Source organism: Athene cunicularia, assembly GCF_003259725.1.
Source record: "Athene cunicularia isolate RWA chromosome 1 unlocalized genomic scaffold, athCun1 chr1_part2, whole genome shotgun sequence".
NCBI lineage: Eukaryota > Metazoa > Chordata > Aves > Strigiformes > Strigidae > Athene > Athene cunicularia.
Window position 1 is genome coordinate 72904561 of NW_020799092.1, and position 15987 is coordinate 72920547.

General features: G+C 36.7%; 1 protein-coding gene across 1 annotated transcript in view; it reads right to left on the minus strand.

Moving 5' to 3' along the window:
- Nucleotides 1–15987, minus strand: part of PCLO (piccolo presynaptic cytomatrix protein) — a gene marked incomplete at its 5' end in the record, with an annotated part of 357264 nt that overhangs the window by 154636 nt on the left and 186641 nt on the right. Inside the window, one exon of the mRNA XM_026868016.1 lies at nt 3200–5408. Coding sequence (XP_026723817.1) covers nt 3200–5408 — 2209 coding nt within the window. The remainder of the gene's footprint in view (nt 1–3199; nt 5409–15987) is intronic.

Below are 15987 nucleotides of genomic sequence, written 5' to 3' on the forward strand. Positions count from 1 at the left end.
TTGATCTGAGAGGATACATGCTTTCTTCTAAGACCAACAATATGCAGCCAGATGGTTCCACCTGTAAAAAAAAAACTCCTGGTGGAGTCAGTAAGGTCCCATGCTATTAGTCGCACACAGTTTAACAAGGTAAAATGGAATTCCAGGCTGTGAAGTCCAAGAAACTTGATCAGAGAACTAGTACTGATCACTCTAAATCCCTCAGATGAAAAATTACAAGAGGTCAGCTGTGTTCATGTCTTGATGTCTTTATATCTCAATTTTAAACTTCTAGAGATATATAGAGATATGGTAGAATTAACAAATTAGTACATAAAAGAAAAAATCCTTTAGGTGAGAAGAGGTATATTTAATATTTTAGCTAATCAGCACGGACTATTTATATTCATAAAACTGAGTTCTACCTTCAGTATCCTTGGAAAAAGGTATCTTCAACATACTTAATAGTTTGTGGAAGCTGTAGCAGCTGTAGGGTTAATAATGAACTATTTGCTGGATCAGGGCTTTCATGGTATGCAGAACCCTGAGAAAATACCAGGTGTTTCCAAAGCTCAAATCGATATTTTATTTTCAATGGGAACCTCTGGATGTTGTGCTCTTCTGACACTAGAGCCATTTTTTTAACCTGTTTGAAGTTATGTGCTGAAGCATGGTTTTAAGATTTGTTACAATATGTAGGTGTACTTAGTGAAAAACAGAAGGTTTGGCCTGAAATCCTATGCGTATTCTCTTATTGGATTCGTTATGCAATGTGACTTAAAAAAAAACAAATGGAAAGTCAAGCATATCTCTCAATTTGAACTGAAGAGAAAAAAATTAATATTTTGACTTAATTTTTAAAAGCCTCTAAAGATGAAATTTCAAGCTTTAGAACAAGAAGAGTTTTCCTAAGATAGTGTTTAAGACTGAATTCTTTTAATGAATTTTCATTAACACCATGCAACAGTTGTTTTAAGATTAAAAAAAAAAAAAAAAAGCAAACTGTGTTAAAAAGCTGAATGCAACACACCAGAAGAGCTGTCCAGTGTCAGAGCACTACAGAGAAAAGTGCTGTCTGAGAAAAAGAAGGCCATAACTTTTTGAAGAACTGTAATTGCTTTTTTGGAACATTTATTTTTAATCTTACATCCAAATTATATGAATTATTTCCAATTCATGTTACTTGCTATTAGACGGCGTATTTGAAAATAATGTTATAAAGTGTTTTGATTTCCCAAGACTTTACATAAAATGTTTCAAAAATAAGCTATTTGTGAAGAAACAAAAGTTTGATAGAATTTAGGAAAACATTGCTGAAAGGGGAAGCCCTGGTATTTGGGGACATATCAATCTTTAATAAAGACATGTGAATTGAGTTAGAATACTTCTGAAAGAGTGTAACGAATCAGAGACTAATTTAAAACCAAAACATGTTCGACCTAAAATGTAACATGGATGCCTTCCACAAATATATAACAGAAACAAAATGAATTGTAGCACAGAAATGTAATTCCCTATGACCTGGTTATATGAGGTAGAATAGCAAAGAGGCTTTTTTTGGTCCACTTTGGTTCTCCTTAGTTTTCAGGAGGAAAAGTCCTGAGTCTTTCACAATGTGACCCTAGAATGACCCTTAAAAGTCACAAGTTGAGTTGAGACAAGATAACAAGTACTTATTCAAAAAGAATGATATGAGTTGTAACTTGGGGAGTTCCTCTCAACCGCCTTCAGATTTAGTTATAGGACTCTGTGTGCTAAGAATTTAAGAACAGTGAAAAGATTTAAACTTCTGATAAAAATCAAAAGAGCTGATGATCCTGAACGTCTCCTGAAACACAGACTTCATGAGGGTGTTGTAAATATCTAAGAAATATGAAAAAAAAATTACAGAACAAATTCCTTTAATATACTGCGGTATCAGGAAGGCAAATGGATGCAATTTTCTAATGCTTATGAAAGATTCAGCATATTTAAAAAAACGATAATGCAATAATGAACGCTGAGGTCACTATAAACCTGAAAGATAAATCATACTACATCATAATCATGCAAATGTGTCTTTTGAGACAATCATTGCCATTTACAGACAATATAGCGCATGCAAAGTCTCTTTTATTGTGCATTAAATACACATAAGAAAAAGTTAAGGAAGCGCATACAATTTTGAACATATTAATGTCATTGTCTTTCAAAGTGTCTTAATGATTTTTAAACAATTTAGAATATATTGTCTGAACTGACTCAAACAAAATTGATACATAATTTGCAATTATTTAGTACTCGACATCAGCTTTAACATTCTGCTGTACTTATTTAGAAGAAACATTATTAATTGCACCATATATAATACATCAGAAAGGTTCCTTTCATGAACCAAAGTGATATAAACTCTTGTGCTTATTTGGCAGATATATTGTATGGGGTGCATATAAAACCAGCTATGCTGCGTAACCCATCAATAGGAGTAAAATACTTTATGCAAGTTTATTGAAGGATGAGATTGTCTTGCACCATCCAAATGACAAATTATCTTACATCATCACAATTCTGAATGCACAAAAGTCCACATGACAGGATGCTTTTGACAAACCACATGTAGAACGTTATTTTGCTATTACGTTATGCTCTATATGGTTCTAACATACAATATGTACTTAGTGGACAAATTATTTCTATATAAACACAGATCTAAAGTGGTGCATTGGGAGATGGAATTATCAGTTCTTGAATTCTATCATGAAATTTCATGCAAATAAAATTACTAGAGGTTTTTTTAGAGATTTGGGAGATTATTTCCAAATCCCAACAAAAAATATTGCAAATAAGTTCAATGATTCACAGTCACTGGAAAAGGCTTCACATAAAGACTTATGGTAAGGTCTGTATTGTACATTGAATAGTCTACACAGGATCGTTGGAAAAGTAGACATCAACAAATGAAAAGAAAAATGCACAAGCAAACCAAAAGGAAAGCAAATCATCAACAATACAGTGAGCATGCTAGAGTAGCTTAACACCATCCAGAAACAGCTGTTAGGGTAAAATAAAAAATATCACATAAAACAAAAGAAATCAAACACCAAAAATGTAGTTACACAGAAGATGCACCAAGGAACAGAAAAAAAGAACAAGTCTTTGAAGTATAACAAAAATTAGACACATGCATAGAAATGAGGATTTGCGTTGTGATAGTAAGATACCAGTCTGAGGCCTAATTTACCTTCACTGTCTGACATGGCATGCTGGAAGTCATCCATGATGAAGGCTATATCTCGATCATAGCCTCGAGTCCGTGACTCCTCCCTCATATGTTGCTGGACCTCAGGTAATGAATGGCTTGATCCAAACTGGTCCCTGGTATCTGCAGATATTGGTGGCAAGGGTCCAGCTGCTGCTCTTGCCATTCCCATTGGCTGTCCAACGGGACTTAGTGGGCTCTCTTCCTCTGAGTTCTGCGCTACTATTGGGATCCTTCCCCTGCTTTGGCTAATAGGTAGACTGGTGGGTTTAGTTCTTCCAGAAGGTGCTGCATGGCTAAAGGAAACATCTAAGGGTTCAGCTTCTTGGGCTTTCAGTCTTAAAGAAGAACTGGAGGAATCCCTTTTCAGTGACAAATCAAGCCCATAAACTGAGGAGGGTCTAGATGATGGCCTAGATCTGCTACCACTGCTATAAGATTTGTCTGCTTCATCTTGTAATGTGGATCTCATTGTTGGACCTAGTGCAGTCCCAAGGCCTGCTCCAATGGATGAAGTCAGTGGTGGCCCCATGTATTTCTGTTGGTCAGTGATGTTTTTTCTAAGGCCAAAAGTGATATCATCCTGAAGAAGCCTTGCCCTAGTAGTAATTCCCCCGAGTGTTGAAGTGCTAGAAGTCATATAGCTTGAATAGTCAGGCTCAAGGTCTCTACTTTCTTGAATAGGTGAAAACTTTGTTAGTTTGGGGTCTATCAAAGCTTTCTTGTGTTTTGACTGCTTCTGGTAAAGGAGGGCTGCTGGGAGCTGCTTAGCAGCCTGTTTCTCAAGAGTAAGCCTACCTATGCTATATTTCTCAGATTTCGGAAAATGCCTGTAGCTGCCCTCTGCATGGTAGTACTGTGACAGGCCAGCCAGATGATCAAGACTTTCTGCACCTCTACGGAACTCTTGTTTTATCTGGTGTTTCAGAAGTTTGAGCTCATAAGGGTCCTCCATTGGATCTTCATCAGCTTTAACATAGGAATGTAACCTAGAAGAAGTCTGCAGTGGTGCTAGGAAGTCTGACACTTCCTGTGCTCTCCTGGACTCAGTTGTGCGAAGCAGTCGATCTGTTTTGGTCAGATCTTTCTCATGGAGGCTAAAACTGGAACCAAGTGCTCCTGTTCCTTTAGTAAGTTCTCCTATATCATCAATCAGCACATAATTTCGGGGTGTGTGGTGGTGGTCTATATCTGCATAGAATGAATCTGCAGATATGCTTGATATAGGGCTGCTTGCTATGCTGTTTCTCTCATCTAGTCCTATTCTTAAGTCCAAGGTAGAGTATTTACTACCCAGCTGGGAAACTGCATAATTATTGTCAGTTGAAACTGGTGCTATCATGAGGGGCTGATTGCGAATTACATCATAGTTTGTTGTTATCTTAGGCTCCAAATATAATGTGGTTTGTCTTGGCTTTGGCTGTATCACCATCATCTGTGATGGGAGTTGGTATGACGGCTGTTGAGATGGTGGAGGTTGAGCCTGTGGAGTAAAGGACATAGTAGCTCCTGTTTGGAAAGCTGTCTGGGTCTGATAGGGTGAGACCTGCTGGTGATACAAAGGCTGCTGTTGTTGGTAATGTGATTGTTGTGTGAACTGAGTTGGTGCTTGAGTTGGCAGGGCAGGAGATGAATACTGATATTGAGCATATGGGCTTGTAGCAGGGGCAAACTGTGTTTCTGGCTGGGTCTGTGGTGGCATAAACTGGTTAAATTCTGTCTGGGGTGCAGTACGTGGTCTTTCCAAGCCATGCTGAGTTTCTATTCTGGTTGACCTGGTATTATTAACTTCACTGTCTGACATATAATCACGTTCTTCTGCTACTCCTTGGAGGTAGGCACGCTCTCTCTTTTCTCTTTCTTTTAGTAAGGCTTCTTTCCTCCTATTAATGCCCATTTCCAAGTATCTCAGCTTGGCATCTATTTCTTTTTCCTCCTCATCTAGCTCTGCTTGCTTCTTCCTAAGCTTGGCTGATTCACGTTCGACCAGATCCAATTCCCTGTCTATATCCTGAAGAATTTTGGCTCTGGCCATGGTGTTAGTCCTACAAATCCTTCTGCGTGAAACTGATCCCACAGAAGTATATGGTGACTGAGTTCCTGCTGTTGCTTCCTCTGGAGGTGGGTTGGGCAGAGTCCTCTTCACCTTCTTTTGAGTGCCCGATGGAGTTATGCTTGAAGAACCTTTTGCCTGCAATAGAAGAAACAAGGCTGAATCACTATTCTGGAGACTTGATTGCTAATAAATCACACGTTTTAAAATTTTTTTTCATGGTATGGCTTAACGACATACTTTCTCTAACGGAGAGGAAAGCTTGTGGTATCTGTGAATAAGCAGCAGAAAACAGCATGAAAAAAGATCCATCGCTCTGCTAAAGGTCAGGAAGACAAGCAATCTAATGCAAAATAAGGGTGAAATTCACTAGGACTTTGTTTAGCCTAAGATTGAAAAACCTACTTCATATTCTTGAAATTGAATTGACTGCAATTTTAAAGTTTTTTTTTATTATTTCCATATACTTAAAGATACACAGCACATGTGTGTGAGGGAGGGGAATATATATATATAGACCTACACACCTTCCTTTTATATAGCATTTAATAGAAAAAATATATGCAATTATAAATGTACATAGAAACATATTAATATATAGATATATGTATAAATTGTACAATCAAATAAAAGTCTCTGAGCCAGACATTGAGCACATGCTAAGCAGCTACAACTTGTTCTGAAACCCAGACATGAAAGCAGGACTTGACTTTCTGGTGCAAACTTATTTGGTACAACAGGTAGTTCTTAGCTGATGTTGTAATTTTTGCCTCACCTTTGCTGCTACCTATATATTTTCAGGGAAGATTCTTGTGCTTTATAAAAGTGGTATGCGCTTTCTTCAGTTCATTGAAGACTTTTAAATGAAATTTGTTCCAGTTCCAAAGCTACAGCTTAAAACTTAAAAAAAAGTTAAGCTGTATAAAAATAGAGGAATCTAGTTCGGTTCAGATGTCTAGACTTCCCCACAGTTAATGGCAGAAGTATGATTCATCCTGATCTAGGAGAAGTAGCTACCTTAGTTTGATGAGTCATTTTTCCGAGGTGCCTCTCTCTCTTCATCAACTAGGAAAGTAGGCAATGCAACTGGTTAGATGCAATCTAAATTGCACCCTAAATTACTAGGGTACTTGAAAAGTTATTTTTAGATTTGAAGGAAGCTTAGGCTCCCACACAATGAAGATACAATAAGTGGGACTTGAATGATCTTGAAATTTTATCCTATCTCCCCCATAGTTTCTATAAATTTTGCCTTAGTAAAGGAAAAGATATTGATCTATACACATACACTAAAAGTAATCACCTCTGCCATTACAGAATGCAGTTGCGTAAATAGCAAAATTTGGAAGCACTTCAGCACAGTTTAACAAGGGAAGTAAAAAGAATATTAACTAACTTGGCTTTTCTGCCTTTGCAGGCAAGGACAGCACTTTAGTAAGCATTAACTGTTATTAAGTAAAAATGATTTTTTTTTTTCCTGAAATAAAAGTTACTTCACTCAGATAAGAAGTCAACAAGATTAATTTTAATTAGTAGTTTATAAATCACTATTTTATCAGTTTATTCTGTCTTCAAGAAATTGTAAAAGTTTTTTTAAAGTGTTGACAACCCTCTTCTGCTTCTCCCCTGTTACCTTAGCAAATCACAATAATCAACATAATTTGCCATGGATCTTTAAAGAAACATTCACTACCTTTTCAAGTGCCATTTAAGCTCTTTTCATCCTCTTAATCTAAATTCCATCAACTTTTGCATGTTTCAGATTTCAATAAATGCAATTTAATTTTGTTTTCAGCTTCCCGTGGCCATTTCCCAAACCCATGTTGTGCCAACAAATCAAAGAAACTAATTTTCTCTTGCTCAGTGTGTACTTATAATCAAAGACAAATTAATCATCTACAGTAGGTCTAGTTGGCTATTAATTTACATTGTAAATTCGGTGTGATACCACTGTTATTTCCCTCTCCCAAACTGAAATAGCAATCACAGATGGTGAAGCAGTCACAGATGGTCACTGGTATTGGGGAAGAGCTATTAATAAAACAGTCATTAAAAGGTCTACAATACTTTATGGAATTATTATTTTCAGATGACAGTTAAGTTGCTGATGAATAAATCCCAGCATCAGCTTATAATGCATTTTATCAAAACACCCCTCCCCCCCCATCTTGTTTTTATATCTTTGACTCCGTATAAAGAAACTCAGACTAACAGACACTAGAGGAAGATGTACCACTTGCTTTTGAAAAAGTATTGATAACCTCTAGTTCTCAGCTTCTATTCTCACAAGAGGCAAGTCTTAATTATTTTTACTTTATTTATTGGGATAAGAAAAATAAATATGTTAGGACTGTGATAACATGTGTGGATTTTTATTTTTTTTTTTCTTCCTGGATATTCTCATTGTTGGTTATGTTAGCATGCTACCTGGGAACTGCATTAGCACATTGAAGGGAAGTTCATGGAAGGGAAGTTCGACTGAAGTATTTTGCAGATAACCTTAGAGTAGCTGTTAAATTTAGTTTTTGCATTTTCTTTGAATTAATTAACTAGAAAGGAAAAAAGACAAGCTAGGGCTGATCTTCACCAAATTCTAATCTCTTAATCACAATGAATTGGGAGTGGAAAGGAGTAATTATGTGGTATATCCCTATACTTCTGGTCCCTGTAACATATTTATAATGTTACACTCATTTTAGGTTTAACGTATCCAAAGGAAAGATGGGGCTGAAACCTCCATGAAACTACTATGGACCCAAATAAACCTATAAAATACAGGCAGGCATTCTTAGACCCTACAATTACTGGTTAAAGGTTAGGTTAGATGTCAGACAGGTGACCTTAGGAAGCTCTCTGACTGAATAATCCATTAAGTTTTCTACTATATTTTATCATATTTTCCATCTTTATTTACTTCTATCCATCTATCACCCTCCGTATTTTTTGAAAAACATTGTATTTAGTAAATGATCACTCTAAATGCTGCATACAACTTGAATTATTCTGCTTCTTATTTCACCATGACAACATCATAAACGCTATTACTTTATTGCTGACACTTGTATATGGAGACAATTTCACACTAATCTGGGATGTCCCTTCAGGATGGGCATAGTGGTAATCAGATCTGCTGCTGAGGTAGAGCTGACCTTGCTAAACTAAGTCCAAAGCTTGTGCTTGATATAAAACTCCAGATATGTTCTCCCCAACACTACACATAAAAGAACTGAAGAAGAAACAATCTTACCCCTCCTCTACCATTTTTAAAGCTTAACAACATTTAGATAATAAAGATAGCAGAAGAATGCACTCCTCAGTCTTGCAGTTCAGTGACAAGATAACAACACAGTGAGGAACTCAAAACATTGAGCAGAAGGTTGTGTGCAGAGTTAGCAAAACCTTCCTCCTCTGCCTTGCCAATATATATTAGCCTTGATGTGCTTTATCTCCTGAGTTTTAATTTTTAGACGTCATCTGGACAAAGGCTTGTGAACCCTGTTAAATTGTGTGGTGACTTTGGAATAATTCTTTTGAGGTGACCATCCTATTCCTTGTGAATATTTATGAAAATATACTTTTTTCTATCTATTATTCTTTCCTCTAATTTGATGGCATTGCTGACAAGGCCATCATGACTCCGACCCACTACAAGAATCAGTCGAGCACTAGGAAATAGTCATACATTCCACCACTTTTATCTTTTTTAAAGAGATAGTTTTATTTGGGGGACTGTTTGGCTCAGGAGATCTGTAATGAATTTCTACCTCTAAACAGTGTGTTTGACTCTAGTTACTCAATCTTTCTTTCTTCCTCCTCTTCTCCACTGAATTTGTTTGAATATGACACAGTGTTCTTCCATCTTCCTCCCTCTCTATTCATTTAGTCATGCGTGGATATTAGCTTCATTTGCTCAAAGAAATTAGCTTTCACACTCGGGCATACAACTTTTATATACTTCCTGCATACTTTGGATTTTAGTAGCAAATATGTAACCTTCATTATTCATTGTTCTTTTAACATTTTCTGTGATCACAACACAAACTTAAACTTCTGTACTTCTGTCCTCTTCAGAGTTGACAAAATAGACCTTTTTTTTTACCTTTTTTTTTTTTTTTTTTTTTCTTTTTCCTATAAATAGGGACAAATCCTGCAAATAATGTATACAATATGTATACATATATGCATATGCACAAGCCAATTACAACTGCAATGACAGCATCCTTATTAGAGTTTGCCACCACTAGATTGTCTCTGTAATAGACACAATGATGTCAGACTACCTCCAGACTGTGACGCTATAAAAAAGTAAAGGGGAAGTGGGTCATAGCTGAAGCCACTCCTCTGTCACAATCCTTTGAAGACTCAACAGCGTGGTGTAAAGCCTGTTCTACTCTTTGCAGGGTAAGGTTTCCTGAAGCATCTGATGTTGACTTGCAACAAACTTGAAATGTCAGCAGAAAGATGGCTGTGCCGTGATTACCAGAAAAACAATGCAAATCTTTTCTGTATTCAAATAAGGACTATTCAGTCAATAAGCTGAGCAAACTCATCATTAGTATCAGTTTGAGAGATGCACACTGATGTGTTAAATGAAACTACTCAGAATAAATTGTTTGCATCTAGAAGAGATGACAAGCAATGGAGGGACTGAAATTACTCTCCCATTCAGAACAGAGGTCACATTAGGTAGGGACCAATGCAGGTTACTAAAGCAGCGATGGGGTGGAAGGTGAAGCTTGTGGTGTAGCTCTCTGTGTTTCAACTCTCACATCTGGGTTTTTTCATGTATCTAAAACCTCCCCAAATGCAACCCCTCCAAACCCCCAAAATGGACAGTAAAAACTGAAACTGTAATGTAGATATTTTACTTATAGTGTTGGTATGTGTAACTTGGTATTGTGGTATGTGCTCCTCATCATTAGAAATGCATCAGTTAGAACTGTTAGAAATTTTGGCAAATCATTATTTTAAACATTTAATTTACTGCAAAGAATCTATGAAAATCAGTTATCATTCATTAAAGACCTTTAGATAATTTAACATCTTTAAAATTGCTTGTAAATGAAACATAATTCCAAAAGATACTAACATAATACACTAAAATTAGATTACTTCATTTTAAGTACAGAATCCTTAACTGCATCTTCTTGTAGGATGGAAACAGAGATATTGGACAATGTTTTGTAGTTTGTCCTCTCCAAAGAAATAGTTTCTCATGCAAGTTTTTGTGCACCCTTCTGGACAATATCTATTATGTGGTAACCACTGACAAGAGGGGAAGAGCTTTGTTTACCCTCGGTAACAAACATTAGAGCAAGAGTATTGAGAAACTTCTCTCCACTGGCTACGTTTGACACAGGGTCACTTCTGTGGCACAAAGAACCACAGAGTGTGGGAACCCACCTCTGAAGCCAACAGGTAAAGGGAAGCAGATGAACTGTGCATGGTAAGGAAAATAAATTGGAACATGTATTTATAAAATCTAGTCTCATCAGCAGTGCTGAGAATGGAGCAATACTTGCTCTGAACAAACTCTTCCCATGAGTAAAACCCTACCAGCCAACCTGTACTGCCTTGGCTTATGTGCCATTTCTGGCAAGGGGAGTGGAAGGTGAATCTGATGAGCTGAATTTGGCCTTGTGTACAGGAGAGAAATACTCTGCTTCATGAGTAATATACTAGAGCTTTCCTTGTAATTCTTGTCTTTTTCTTTTCTGAAAGCATTTTGCTCTGGGGACAGAGCAGTCAGGCAGAAAACTAGTTTCTAAATCACTACACAGTAGCACTGAGATGCCCGTCAGTTTGATTTTATCTTTTTTTTTTTTTTTTCCCACTCCTTTGGAGGCTCTGTAAAGATAAATTTCTCTTCTGTTAAAACCAATATAGCATTTTTTAAAACAGTCTATTCCAAAACAATAAGCATTCTTCAGAATTTTTTTTGCTTTCATTAGTGTCAGTCAGAGTCACTCATTCCTCAGATGAGCACTTCTGTACTTTACATCCTCTTGCTCTTTTCATTTTCTCTGTGAAATTGTTTGAAATTGCCATTTTCACTTCAAATGCAAGGGGAACAGCACAGTGCACTTCCTAACAGCTGACGTGACATAAGATATCAAATTTTTTCCTCATTTAAACACATAAAAGGCTTATTTTGATCTTGGAGGGAGAAAGAAGAAATTAAATGGAAATTTGATATGAAAACTACAGACAGATGTGGCCCTTACACAGTGATATTCAACAGGATCTAAACCTACATTTCACCTACTTTTTTGTGAATAGTTGTTCTCAGTCGTTTGCATAGAAGAGGTAGTTTTACACAGACTAACTGATTTGTGATTAATTTGGAACAGGACTGACAACTTTTCCCTGTAAGGGCAATGGGGCAATCCCCTCCTCAATATACTGGTAAAAATGAGGAATAGCGGTTTAAATCAGCAGAGATACCTCAGTGAACAATCAGTTTGTGAGAAGAATGAAAACCAGTGTTTTGAAACTTTGACTTTAAATACTGTAAATAGAACAATACTCCAGGGGTGTGCATTTAACTGATTTCACACGTTTTAATTTTCTCAGCTTATATCCTACAAACAATATACTGTTTGCTTTTTCTGCTCAATGCAACAACCTCTTTAATCATTCCACTTAATACAATTCAACACTTATTGTAAATTTTCCCTTATAGAAAGGGTAAATCGTTTTGGCTACCTCACATAGTAACATTATCTTCAAAACTCACCTGAAAACAAGTATTTCCTTTTTTATTCTTCATTTCATTTTGCCTCTGCTATCCTTTGCTATTTATCTTTGTAATCGCATTACTTATCTTTGCAAAGTGTTCTGGGATACAAGCTTATATAAGAGATTTGCTGTCCAATTATATTAAATGTATATAGAATTACATGTATCTCAGTTACTTTACAATGGGGAAAAACTCTCTGGCAGATTGATTCAGACAATGGACATCTGTCAAGCTAACAGAAAGAGTCAAATTGTCAGAGTTGAGCACTGCTTCTGCATTGAAATCTCTGCACCAAATGGGCTCATATTTTTCTCACTATTCAATGTCTGAAAAGAAAAAAAAAAAAGGAAAAATAGGAGAAAAGTAAAGGAAAGGGGGAAATGAGACAAGGGAAAAATACTGCCCTCAAATCAAAAGAACATTGTCAGAATTTCTTCTGAATGACGGATACAGATTTCATGCTTTGCTATAAACACCTTGAAAATATTGCAGGAAACATAGCTGCTATGTAGGCAATACCTACTGATGCTTACTAAATGTTTGTATTTATATGTTTTGTACTAAAATATGTTAAATATTTTTCATTTCACTTATATATCAGTATATTAAAAACTATCAAGTGACTTCAGGGAAAAAAAACCAAAGCTTTTCTCCCACTGCTACAATACTGTGTTTATAGTACCAACTCCAGTTAGTACTCTGAGTGCCTTTAGTATTACAGCCCCAGTCCAGAACTAAAGCCTGAATCTGATAAAGAATTTATAATAAATTCTTTTGTCTGTGAATTGAAATCTTCATATGCAAATTATTTGTGAATTTTAAGAAGATAGTCCAATTTTTGTTTAAAAGAAAAAAGGATCCAAATGAATGGATTTATTGAGATGTTATCTTTCTCATGACTCATGAAAGTTTCTGAAGAGGAGGTTTCTGCTTTGATAACCCAATGGATTATGAAATAAATGACAAAACAGAGGATAAGGTATATGGAACTCGATGTACTGCATAACAATAAGTTGGACAAGAGAAAAATTTACTTTCTGGAGAAACACTAATGGCAATGCTACTATTGCTATGATGTAGGTGCTTAACAAGGTTAAAACAAAGTCTGTAGATGAATGGTGACTATGTACTATACTACAGCATAGTATATCACAGTATAACATAGCTAATGTTTCTTAACCAATCATCACTTCTTCCCCACTCCCCCATATTGTTTCACTGATAGTCTAAGAGGCATTTTACATAAATACAGAACTGTAGATACTCAGAACTTCTCAGCCTAACCTATGGGAAGTTACCAAAAATTCTGTGATGCAGAAGGACCATTCAATGCCTGTGGTAGGTTATGACTGCTAAAACATGGTTTGCACATGATGTGCCCTGTATCCAGGACAGCCTGGTTTTGGATTTAATTAACTAATCATACAGAACTGTACCTCAGTAATATGTTCTGAGACAGAGATGATGTGATTCTGCCATTGGTAATTCAAGACAGTTATATTAAAGACTATTGTATGAAAGTATGACTTGTTAGCTTCAGGATTAGTTGACCATGAAGCTATTTGTGGCAGTAGAAAAAGACATCGGTCATCTTCATCTTGGAATGATGAAGTCCTTGGAATAAATCTTTTTGCACATAATGCAACATCCTTAGCATGGGCTCAGTCACTCATAGTAATTAATAATACACTGTTTCTCATCATGTAATGCACAATTTATTATATGTCTTCCCCTCAGAATAATTTTATTTGAAACTCAGATCTCATCTACGGAAAATTTTACTGCATTATAAAGAGTCTCTTCCCAGTCAATGAGAACATACTTTAAATTCTCTTCCTTTGCAATCTAACTGAGAACCCTGGCCAGAAAATACTGGTGAGAAAAATTCAGAACAGTTTATACTTATCAGTAGGATATGCATATGCTGAATTAACACCATCTGTTTTAAACTGATATCAGACTACTTTGCAAACTTTCAGCTACAATTAAAAAAAAACCCAACACCAAAGCCCCCTCTATCTCTGAAAGAAAGGAAATATTAATCTTGTTTTACAGGGAGAAAAAACAAACAAACAAAAAAGGTGTGAGAAAATCTTGGCTTTTTCTGCCTCTCCCTCACTACTGACTTCCTCCAAAGAATCGTAGCTGATGAGACTCCACATGCTGCGCCACAGCCCTTGTTTATTCACAAGAGTGAGAATTCATCTGCCCAAGCGCAGACATAATGTACAGAGCTAATCTAAGCTAGTCCTCTAGACTACTGAACTGAAAGAAAGTGCAATTTTTCTTTAGCTCCTTCCATAATCACATGTTTGTCTTACCAACTGTAGAAACAGCTGCATGTAACACAGATGTCACCTGTAAATGTCTCAAGACAGGGGAGGTCAGTCCAACCCCTAGCAACAGCAGTAGATTGAATTTCTGCTTTTGGCTCCTCATGTGGGATCTGTTTTGTAGCAGCGTTTTAATCCTTTTCTCCATGCAGGAATCTCACCACCTTTGCAGTTCTTCAGAAATGACACCTCTCCTCAGCAATCAAAGGCTCTGGGATTGGCTCAGTTTGATCATTCCAGCAGTATTTACTTTATTCTGTGCTCCTGATGCTTTGCTTTTCTGGTCTAAAGGTGGCAGAGTGAACAGAGTCCTCATTAATCTCTTTCTGTAAAATGTGGTTCATGCTGGGGAACAATGGCCATGTAACTCCTGCTGTAAGGCATGGATTAGACAAACTCACCAGTGCCTAACTGCTTAATTCAGGCCTTTCTGTAAGCTTCAGAGCTAAGCCTTCTCTTTGTCTTTTCTGCTCAGCCCTGACTCCATCCATACTGCTGTGCACCTGCTGAACAGCCTGCATCAAATTCCCCTCCCCCTCTTTCCAAAAGTGTCTTAAAATTTACCAGTGCAACACATTCTATTGTCGAAAAACATACTTCTTTGCTTGGGTGCCATGTATAGCTCTGTAAGGCTTTTCAACTTCTGTAAGCACCCATGGTCCTTCATGGTGGTTACAGTTGTCAAAATTGCAGCATTACACACTAGTAGAATAGAATAGAAAGAAAAGGCAGAATAGAAACAGGAGGTTCATGAAACTCCTTGGTTGCTGATGCCCAGCTTCCAGGCTTCACTCCATTCCAACAATTCACCGGCTTTCTGGTCTGCAGTAAATTCTGCAAAATCTCCTCTGCCTCAGCTGGACAAGTTGCCTTCTCCATCACCTGAGGTTGTAAGCCCATTCCTCTCTTTTCTCTGCAGCTTCTCAGTATCTTCCTAAACTTCTGCATGAAACTTCTTTTTTTTTTTTTTTTTTTCCATTCTCCCTCCATCCCTCTTTTTCTGAAGCATGAGAACTCCCCCTAAAATATGCTCAGTTGCTCCCAGGGTAGCGGCAATCTCTCTCCCTCTCTCTCTCCAACAGCTTCCAGCCAACCCTATCTTCCTTTTTAAAGCAATGTAACTGAACCTGACAACAAACACACAGAATAGATCGTCTGCCACAGATGGCTAAACTTATGAAGTGCGAAAACCACTCACAGTATGTCCAGATTTTCCATTACATTTTTTCTACAGTGAGAAAGTGTACTAGCCAGACCACACAAAACCCCATGTTCCTATTCTTATTCTCATATAGGAATGGCATTTCCAGTTTGATATAAACCCATTTCGAAGTGACACAAGTTAAACAAAACCAAATTAACCTCTTCTCCCACCCACCCCAAACCATGCGAAAGCCAACTTTTCAAAGAAGGCATTAATACCTGAATAAAGGTGCACATAAATTTGCTATACCAATACAAAACAGAACACTTTCTCATGGAAGGAAAACAGCTTTCAATATGTTTTGTGCTTAAATTTATATATCTTTTTTTTTGTTTGTTTTCCAAACAAAAATGTCTTTTTAAATGCATGAAACTGTTTTTTTCAAATTTCACTTTTTTTTTTCTTTTTTTTTTTTTTTTCCTTGTATATATATTGGGTTGG